Source organism: Nycticebus coucang, chromosome 15 (genome assembly GCF_027406575.1).
Source record: "Nycticebus coucang isolate mNycCou1 chromosome 15, mNycCou1.pri, whole genome shotgun sequence".
NCBI classification, from domain to species: Eukaryota; Metazoa; Chordata; class Mammalia; order Primates; family Lorisidae; genus Nycticebus; species Nycticebus coucang.
In genome coordinates this window covers 23,637,943-23,649,362 of record NC_069794.1, presented here as the reverse complement: position 1 = coordinate 23,649,362, position 11,420 = coordinate 23,637,943, and the positions used below count along the sequence as shown (strand labels likewise).

At 35.0% G+C, this 11,420-nt stretch overlaps 1 protein-coding gene across 1 annotated transcript in view; it reads left to right on the top strand.

The window, feature by feature from the left end:
* The first annotated feature begins 1,370 nt into the window (after nucleotides 1–1,370).
* Nucleotides 1,371–11,420, top strand: part of LOC128566419 (uncharacterized) — a 73,038-nt gene continuing 62,988 nt past the window's right edge. Inside the window, exon 1 of the mRNA XM_053563309.1 lies at nucleotides 1,371–1,625. Within this exon, the coding sequence (XP_053419284.1) occupies nucleotides 1,371–1,625 (255 nt within the window). The remainder of the gene's footprint in view (nucleotides 1,626–11,420) is intronic.

The following is an 11,420-nucleotide window of genomic DNA, read 5'->3' as shown; positions in this document are numbered from 1 at the left end:
ACTCCTGGCAGGAGGCTATTCCTGCCATCCTAATAGTCACACATCCGAATTATAGAATTAGAGAACGCAGACTTAAAGAAGATAATGAGCAAAGGGGAGTAACTTCTTGCTAAAAAGTTCACCTGGCTTACTTTTTTTTTTTTGCAATCTTCGAGAGCAATTAGAATGTTTCCGAGTCTCCTGGGGCATGGATGCATACATATATTATTATTGCAAGTTTTACCTGCTGGAGTAGGGCTTGCCTTTGTTCTACCTAATTAATATTTACCTTCTAGGAGAAATAGTAAGACAAACACAAATAACCCATTTTCATCCAATCTACCGCCATTTGGCTATATTTTCTTTCTTTCTTTCTGCCTTTATTTTTTGGTGAAGACATGCGTAACGCCTCCCTCCGCTCTGACCCTCCTGCCTCGTCCCTGTGCTGGTCAATGAGGGAGCTTCTTGTGGAGTAGACTGAGATGAAAACGACACCATTATCACCTCTGTGACACATAATCTTCACTTACACTCTCCAACATAAAGAAAGATTAGGAGAAGCACATACATAAAGACTGATTTTCTCTATTCCCTGTTTTATACCAATAGTCCTTATACCATCTTGAAAGCCCTCTCTTCATTGTATGATGAAACATTCTAATTTTCAGTTATCAGTGGGATAAGAAACCTCTGTAAGAATTTAGAATAAATTAATGAAATAGAAGGTTATCAGCCAGGACGGTTACTTGAATGAAATAGAACCTATAGTATACCTCCATGGTTGGCCACCTCCTTAAGTTGACCTAATTTTCATAGACCAGACAGGCAACACATTTACCTATCAGTACAGCAGGTCCATTTCCTTATGTTTTTTTTTTTTTTTTTTTTGAGACAGAGCCTCAAGCTATTATCCTGAGTAGAAAGCTGTGGCATCACAACTCCAGCAACCTCCAGCTCCTAGGCTGAAGTAATTCTCTTGCCTCAGCGTCCCAAGTAGCTGGGACTACAGGGGCCGGCCACAGCACCCGGCTATTTTTTGGTTGCAGCTGTCATTGTTGTTTGGCGGCCCGGGCTGGATTCGAACCCACCAGCTCAGGTGTATGTGGCTGGCGCCTTAGCCACTTGAGCCACAGGTGCTGAGCCCCAGTTCCTTATGTTGACCACCTCCATATGTTGACCAATTTGTTACCATCCCTTGGATATTCAACTTACAGAGTTTCTACTGTATTTTAATTAAACAAAAGGCATGTGACTAAGCTTCTTAACATACAATTTCTTGGTGAGCCGGAAAGCTGGACTTGGAGGTTAAACAGCCAGGAGGTTGAATACCCATACCACACAATTGACTTGTAGCTGTGGTGCATAGTTGGGGTCTCCCTCTCAGGACCACGATGCCAGCATTCTTGGACACTAAAAGTTCAAAGATGAGTCTATCTCAGTGTATTGCCATCAGCCAAAAGAAGGTTCCCATCTACGACTGTGCCCTGTCTTTACAACTACCCATATCCAATGATCAGTTAATATGGATTCAAAGCCTGGCTCCCTTCTCTCAGTTTGGAAAGACAATGTTAATGATGCCTACCCAAGGAAATAGACAGCAGAATATTGAAACTTTTACTAGAGACTTTCACTTGGAAGTCAGCAGTGTAAGGATATGGTGGGTGACATGCTGTTGCATATTTTAGTGAAGAGGGTGGCTTTTTGGTGTGTGGGAGCAGTTCTTTGAATCTTCTGCTCTGTGCAGTGCGATCATCTGTCATGTCTCTGACCTGACCATAATAAGGGAGCCACTGCTGAGATAAACTTTCCATGCCTTAGTGGGATTTCTTGGAACAGAGGTATAACAGGAAGAGTTTATTGGGAAGTACTTTAGGAAACTTACTTAATCCATCCTTCCTTCCTTCCTCCCTCCCTCCTTCCTTCTTTCTTTCTTCATTCATTTATCTTCCAAATACTATAGGAGTACAAAAGTTTTGATTACGTGAATTGCTTTTGTGCAATTTGAGTCAAAGTTATACGTGTATCCATGATGCCGGTAACATGGTCTGTACCTGTTAGGTGTGAATATACCCATCCCCCTTCCTCTCCCTCCTACTTGCTTGGTTTCCACTGACTTTTACTTCCACATGTACAAGCGAATGTTTATGAATTAATTCCTATTTAACAGTGACTACATGTTGAAAAAGGTTTTTCAACACCTTTTTGAAAAGAGTAAAAGACACAGAATTAGAAGAGAAGTTGGACTCGCATGAAGTTGCATTAGCTCCCTAACCCTTGTTGAGATAACAATTCATTGGTTTTCCATATGATCTATGAAGAATCATTGCAAACACACCCAAAATACTTTCCCTTTAATGAGAAAATATAGAGAAATGAGAAAATTATAAACGTTTAAATTTTGAAATAAGATCACTTATAAAGATTATGATATAGTTTGTATTGTGTTAATAATTTTAATAAAATAATATAAAATCATTATTTGTCTACATTGCTATAGACAATAAAATTCTAAATAAGGGAAATCACAATTGTGCTTCATTTGAAAATATTTCCACAATGCAACTATCTTACAAATAAAGCATTCATTTTGGAACAAGGTAGGGATTATGGAATTGTTGTATTTGATTTATAAAAAATCTAATTCTATTTACTAACATAATATAAATTTCAAGTTTCTCTTATTTATGGAATGGCACATATAATCTTTATTTGGCCGAATTAAGCAAATGTTTAGTTTTTGTTTTATTTTCTAAATAAAATAACATCACATAAAACTCCATGTATTTCTCACAGAAACTCCTACCTGGTGTTAATAATATTATGTAACACAAGAGACATTTTAGAAAATCAGAACTGAGTAAAATGCTCAATTTTATTATGAAATACTTACCTATGCTAAGTTCTTGACCAACTACAACTAAATAAAAATTATGATTCTGGACTAGCTTATTCTTTGATATAATGTGAATCATTTATTACCTACCATATGTGGATGTCTCAGTTTTTAATATTCCACCATTCTATGATTATCGATAATGCTCTTTAAATTAACTATGATAAATGTCAGATGCAGCATTAATGTAAACAAATCTTCAATGTGCCAGCTAACACGGAATATTATGCAGCCTTAAAGAAAGATGGAGACTTTACCTCTTTCATGTTTACATGGATGGAGCTGGAACATATTCTTCTTAGTAAAGTATCTCAAGAATGGAAGAAAACGTATCCAATGTACTCAGCCCTTCTATGAAACTAATTTATGGCTTTCATATGAAAGCTATAACCCAGTTATAACCTAAGAATAGGGGGAAGGGGGAAAGGGAAGCAAGGGAGGGGGGAGGATGGGCAGAGGGAGGGTGATTGGTGGGATTACACCTGCAGTGCATCTTACAAGGGTACATGTGAAATGTAGTAAATGTAGAATATAAATGTCTTAACACAATAACTAAGAAAATGCCAGGAAGGCTATGTTAACCAGTGTGATGAAAATGTGTCAAACTTTTTATAAAACCAGTGTATGGTGCCCCATGATCACATTAATGTACACAGCTATGATTTAATATTAATTTTTAACAAAAAAGAAGATACAATTCTTTCAAGTCTGAAGGATAACTTTCAAGTTCAAATGTTGTCAAATGTAGTAAGCAACAAGATGGGCTGCAGGCCATGTGGGAGGGTCTGCAGCATCTGTCTGTGGCCTGGCTCCAGTGCCTCTTTTTTTTCTCACCAGCTCTACCCATTTGGGTCAATAGAATCTTTCCAGCTCCAGACTTTATCATGTTCGTGTATCTGAGTACATTTAGACTGTGGGAAATCAAAATGACATCCAAGAAACTGTCTCGTGACTTTGTATCTGGTCAAGATATAATCTCTATTCAGTCCCAGTCTATGCTATGTTCCCTGAGTAGCTGCTACACATTGCTGCTCTGCGGACCCTTTAGACATATTTGAGTCTTACATTTTATCAGTAGCTCCCACTCCTCCAATGTCGTTATCTTTCTCTCCCAGAATAGTTCCTTTGTCCACTTATCACATAAGAAGAAAATAATTATTGTACAACTTTTTAGTGAAATATTTGTATTTCCTGCAATAAAAATTTTGAGTTTGCTTTTCCTTTTTCACAAGAAGAAATTTGACTAATATTGATTAATGGGTTCAAGTGTGGTTAGCTGATTCCTCTTCAGCATCTCTACGATTTCATTAGTGGTTGTCATATGATGATGCTACAGGTTTAGCAGTTTTTTTTCCTTTGTCATCCAGAATCATTAATTTTTAAAAACTCATTAGTTATTTTGCTGTAGTTCATTACAAGAATGTCAGGATGAATGTTGAAGTTTTTCCCTTTCTCAGTTTACACAAGGCATGATTGCCTTGTAGAAGTGACTAAGGGAATTTTTGTTAAATAGCAATACCAATTTGTGAATTTATCGTATTTCTTTAATCATTAATTTCAATCATTTTTTCAGTAACCACTTGTTTTGCTGCTCCAATTTTCTCATCTTAACAATATAAGCCTCTTCCAGTTGTACTATGAATCCTTTTGACGTGTTCCTGGGAATTTTTCAAAGCTTCTTGGATTTGGGGAATGTACCAAAATCTTTCAGACCAAATTTATACATTGTTTGCACCATATTTTAAGTCAGTTATTTTTTCCAAGGTCTTCCAATTCATCGTAATGGAGAATGCTATTTAGGAGTCTGCATATGTTTGCCAAAGTGCTCAATAGGCCTGGGTTTATTATTATTTGTAAGCATTTCAGCATATGAGGTTGGAAACACATACACCCATTAAAAAAATGTGTCTATATAATAACATTTTTCCATTGTCAAGACTGACCTAAAATTGTAAGCACCCATATACAGTAGATACTATAGATATTACAATAATGATTTTTAGTTGTGAGACTTTTTCTTTTTTTTTTTTTTTGTTAAGTACTTTTACCATCTTCTTACAAGTCAATTTTTTGTATCTTGGTCAGCTGATTTGTAAAATAAGAAAATTTATATTTCTTTTCATTTATATGATAGTGTTGTGATGACACATTCAAAAAATGTTAAAGTGTTTCAAAAATAAACACACTTCAGTAAGCTCTCATTCATCAGTGGGCAGCTGGTTCTTTGATATATCTAAACTTTCAAAAGTATTGACAAGAAACTGCTAAATGATTTATTTTATGGGAAAAACATTCGGAAAATGACCCAGAAGAAAAAGAGAAAGAGTATAAACAAAATCTGCAAGAGTAGTTAGTAACCAAAGGGTAAAGTAATGCAATCAAAGTGGACACAATTGCTGACATGCTGTTTATCCAAGGGTAAAGGGAATAATTAAGGTTCGCATGGAATTTCAGTGCCAAAAGCAGAATACTATTTTGTACATCACACTGTAGCATAAGACTCAGGACCTGTAAAGACATGCTGAACAATAGGCCCATCTGTAGAGGAATGTTTGATGACATTTTTGAAGCATCTGTGATGAGATGGGTCATTCACCCAGACTTCAACTGTCTCACACCCTCACGGGGGTTCAGGGGAGAAACTTTGAAGTAACCCAATGAATAGCAGCTATTGACATTTTCTAAAAATAAGACGTGAGAAAGGAAAGTTTCAACCAACTTCTTCAATTCGTTTCAACTCAATAAACATTTTTGAAGGCTCACTAATGTGCACTGTCTCTGTGGTTCTTTGCATCTCTCACTATCTATTAAATGTTCATTCCCCTTCAGATCCCTGTCAGACCTCTCCTTCACGCTGCTGATATGAGACTCTTTTTCAAACACACACCTGATAGGGTCACTCCCCCACCTAAAATCCCCAGGATAAAATCCAATAACTTTAGCAAGATAGGAAATGTCATTAGTGATTCGTCCCTCGAGCTCCTCTCATATTTCTGCTTATCTCCATGCTCCCGACACACCGAGCTATTTTTTTATGTCTTCTGGTGTTATTCTCGTCTGAATCATTTGTACAATTCTTATGCTATAACCTCTCCCTGAAACGGTCATTCTGTATTAATTTGATTATATACGAATTGGCCTTTAGATAACTTGCATGCTGACTTTTTGAGGTCTTCCTTGATTTTTCAAGCTTGCCTAAACATTTGTGGGTTCTTTTCATTAGAAGGTGGTAATTAAAAAGTAAAATGCCGGCTTATAAGATTTTTTTAAAAAATAATTCCAAACTCACTTCTGCAACCGTATTCATAACAGCAAAATTTTAAGAACATAGTGTTTTATTTAATTACTTAATCCTACAATATATCAAAGAGCTGCCATTCCACCAGGAAAGCCCTTGGGTATCTCAAATCCTAACACAGGATCTGTATTTTAAGGTAATTTGGAAGAGAGCAGAAAGCTTCATAACTGTTTGAAAAGCAAACAATGAATATGAAGCATGAAATGAATGACAGAGAGTAGTTTTATATTTGTCAGAAAGGAGATTGATTAGCTTGCTCGGTCTTTAGAGTGGCGGTTCAATATTTTATTGGATTCTAGTATAAGAAAGATACCTATATATAAAACCAAGTAACAGTGGGATTCTATAAAAAGGAAAATCATATTTGCATTGATGAGCATCACTGCTTTCTTGGTGTGTAAATATGCCAGCACATCCTTCAACCGTCTTCCTATGCATGTCACTGAAATACCACAAGACCTGGGGATGTGGATCACTGTCCAAAGTGGTTGGTTAGAGGCAGAAGCTGAACTATGCCTCAGCTTCTGAACTATTAACCCACTGTGTATTTTATTAGAATAAGGGATATCACATAATAAATAATACATATTACAGTAAAGCATCTTCATTCTATATTATGAAATCTACCAACAAATTCATTATTAACTATTTAATTTTAAGACTCAAAATTCCTCAGAATTACTAGATTACACTTTTTATTTTTCTCACAGATATTTTAATACTGATATTTTGTGGGTTTTTCTCAGACTTTAGATCTTCATTCATGCAGTTTTAGGGTCCTTTTTAAAAGATAATCTATTTGGATGGCCATGTTTTAATAATTATATTTATCTTACAGCATCAAGGTTTATACATTATGAACAAAATTAATAAGGAGAGATGGAAGCAACTAACATTATGGAAAACGGTAGAATTGTTTTAAGAGAAGTGGAAATAAAATGAGAATGAGCAAAAATGTCAGAATAAAGGAGGTTTGAAAAAGGTGGAAGACAATAGAAGTAAAATAAGGGCCTTATTGTGTTCAACACTGTTAAGAAATATTGAGCAGAGGATGTAGAAGTAAAATGATGTTGATATTTGCCATGGCTTTTATGATTGAAGTATTTGTATTAGGCATAAACTAGATATCAAATCCATAGAGATATGGTGTTAACAAGTGAGGCCTTGGAGAAGTGATTATGTCCTTAGCTAAAGCCCCCTCACGTGGAATTATTACACCTTTTTATAAAGTTGTCTCAAGGGGGTGTGCTCTCCCCTTCTACTTTGTGAGGACATAGAAAGGAAGAGCCGTCCATGGAAACTCAGGCCTTCACCAGACATCAGATTTGCACGTACCTTGGTCTTGGAATTCCCACCTTCCAGAACAGTGAAAAAAAATTTTTCTGTTTTTTACAAACTACCCAGTTTGTGGTATTTATTATACCAACCTAAATAGATGGAGGAAATGTAATTGAGTACAAACATATTTTTGCCTCCGAGGTCATAGTAAAAAATAATAATTCAATGATATGTCTTGTCTTGATAGTTTCTAAAATGTGATACAATGTTTCACATTAGCACTGTGAACAAGAGGTGGTGGCAGAATCCCTGAAGGAATTTAGAAAATTTTAGATTAACACTCATCTCCTTAAAATGCTGAGAAGCAATGTTGGTTGCAGGAAAAGGACAAAACTTAAATATCGCTCACATATACATATTTTTAAGTATTCAGAGCTTTAAACAAGGTCGATATTACATTAATATATAAATACAATTAAAATAATGCCTCAAATGTCTAAAAGTAAGTGCATGACAGATGATTTGATACATGAAATATGAGGGAAAAGCCAAAGACTACATTCTCTAAGGATGTCTTCCACTGATAATTTTTTTCATTTCTTAACTTGCTATTAATATGTGTATATTTTGTTTTTTTCACATTTGTAGTTATGCTATTCTTATGATTAATTATATCACACAATGGCCCATAAAATGAATATTGTATTGTTTTCCATTAAGGACATTGGTTTAATGCAATGTTTTTCAAACCTTTTTATTTCATAGCACATGTGAACCTCCAGTTAAACTTCCATGGTACACGTAAATTATGACAATCAAAAAAAGAATAATAAAAATGATATATTTACTGTGCTTTGAATTTCCTTTGAAAATAATTTAATTAATGATATTTAAAAATCTTCGTAGCACACCTAAGATCCTCACACGGCACAGCAGGGTTCCGTGGCACACCAGCTGAAAATCACTGCTCTAATGATTCTCCTGTCCCTGCACCTTGCAAAATAATCAATATACTTAAAATCACTTTCTCCCTTCCTAAAGGGACAATAGGTCTTAACCTAAACATTCTCTTCCCAGGATTTCTGTGACTCTGGGTTGTTAGAGGCTGCTAATTCATCTTTGCTCCTCCTAATTGGAGGTAGTTTTACACACCGTCTTCCATTATTGGGTGATACTATCTTATTTATTTGGATTAATAATTTCCCTTTCCTTAGCATATTTGGGGAAATTATATAAAAATAGATTGCTTAAATACACATATCGGAGTCCATGCATTGTACCTCTTAATAAGTTTCCCAAATAAATACTGAGGGACTGAGTTATACTTTAATGTTATATATGTACCTTTGTAGGATCTGCTTCAATTCTAAGCCAAGTTTAAGCCTAAGTTTAAGACTCTTCCAGTGTTCAGGGTTAACTGTGTAGGAAATATAAACTTAAGCAGTTTGCAAAAATTTTTAGAGAAAAACAAAATCTCATTTTAATATTAGACAATACTAATAATTGAAATTAATGTTTTGCTTCTAATTTTAAAGAGAATATTAAAAAAATTCCTCGTTAATAATGGAGTGGATTGTAGGGTTGTTTCTGTGGACACACTTTGTTTAAATACAGTACTTTATATTTTTCTAAAAATAACTATCATAGTTACTAAATATTTATGTTTTTAAGGTTATTGTTATATTGCATTACTAGAATGTTTCTATCATTTTTCCTTAATCAGTAATGGTGGTAATATATTTCTATTGTTAATTTAACTTGTCATTTCGGGGGTGAACTAAATTCATTCATATTGTACCTCTTTTTCATATGCCACTTGATTTAATGCTTATTGCAATATATTTTACTTTTTTTGTTCATTAGTTTGCATTTTCATTTTTGTGCTCTCATTCCTTATATTATTAAGTGCAACGAACAAAGAGAATAAGTTAATATTCCTCATTTCTATCATACTTTTCTATTGTATTAGAATGATCGATTCACTGAATAGTTTGTAGAGCTAGTCTGTACACCTAGTACAGTAATAATTATTATTATCTAATAATATTATGCTACTGTATTTTTTTTCTTTCACTATTATATAAATTACTGTAATGGTTACATGATTAGTCAGGGTTTCATTTATATTTATTCTTGACTAAATTGTGTTTTTCTAGATAATTGTATATTTCTGGTTATACTTCAAATTTATTCAAACAAAGGTGTTACTAGCATGTCTCCCATTTTATTTCTAATCACTGTTACATATGTTATTATATCCCTTTTTATTCATAAAATTTTTTCTATGTGACATTTGTTTTTACTGGGTAAGCCTGGAAAGTTGATAAATTTGATTACTAATTTCAAAAAAACAACTTTTGGCTTTGGTGATAAAAGTAAAATTTTTTCTATGTGACATTTGTTTTTACTGGGTAAGCCTGGAAAGTTGATAAATTTCATTACTAATTTCAAAAAAAACAACTTTTGGCTTTGGTGATGCTCTTTATTGGGCTATTTTAAATTTTGCTAATTTATTGTCTTAGTATTTTCTTTATAATAAGACAATAATCATTGGAATTATGTTGCAGTTTTCTAAACTCATTAGAAAGTGTCTTCTTTTCTACTTATACATTTAAAGCTATACTCTTCGTGTATAAACACTTGCTGCCTCTCTCAACTTTTGATAAGTACTACTTTATTATCTTCAGATGATATGAAGCTCTTATATTTTCATTATATGTGGCTGTCTTGTATTTTTCTACAAAGATGGGAGCATTTTTAACCTGCATTATCAGGGTGATAGCCACTAGCCACATGTGGCTACTGAACTCTTGAAATACATGTACGTAACTGAGAAACTGGATAGTTAATTATATTTAATTAAATTTAAATGTAATAATGGCCACCTTGTTAGGTGGCTCAATAAACAGGGTATCCCGAAAGTTTCTCCTTAAGTTGCCAGGCATAGGAAAAGTCAAAAATTGTAGCTAAATGTACCCTTATTTACAAAATATTCACTATAAACATTTATAAAATATTTACAAAATATTCTTTGCCTGTTGGCCAATTCTTTGTAAAATTGTGTGACAAGTATTTTGCAAGCAAACGTACAGTTAACTTCAATTTGCCATTTTCCCTATGTATTGCAACATGCGGGGCAACTACTGGGACAACCTATAAAAAAGAAATGAGCAAAAATCACAAGATTGATAACTGTGCGTGGGCCAAATGTAATGAGGTGTGGATGCAGAGTACAACGGGAAGCCTTAGCGTCAGATAGGAGCCTAAGTATTGCCTACCGTAGCAGAAGGTGAAGCGGCCTGCGTGAGTGCATGAGCACATATGTTGGAAGTATGTACTACGTTTAATATCTAGTCTCTCCTTTGTAATTATTGAATAATCCTTAAACTACTGGGGCTAGACCAGCAATGCCCAACCTGTTTCACACCAGGGGCTGGTTTCATGGATGAAAACTTTTCCACAGACTGGGTGGTGGTGGAGGGGATGGTTTTGATATGAGTCTTTAAGCAATTGATTTATTATGGTCTGTGTGCAGTCAAGCCTCTCTGCTAATAATAATCTGAAGTTGCAGCCATTGCCCAGCCTTAGCACCACTGCTTCTGCTCCACCTCAGATGATCAAGCATCAGATTGTCATGAAGAGCTCGCAGCCTCGATCCCTCCCATGTGCAGTTTCCAGCAGGTTCACGCTCTTCTGAGAATGGAACATCTCCACTCATCTGACAGGAGGTGGAGCTCGGGCAGCGATGTGAGCAATGGGAGTGGCTGTGAATACAGATGCAGCTTTGCTCTCACGCACGGCTCAGTCACTAATGAGCCCCGGACCTGGGATTGGTGACCCCACATTTGGACAATATTTCCAGCTAAAATGACATGACACAACTGTGCTTGCAATAGCTTTGGCTAATGAGAATAAGCATGATACATTGTGATTAATAAGAGCAAACAATAAAAATCAACCATTCTTCAGTCA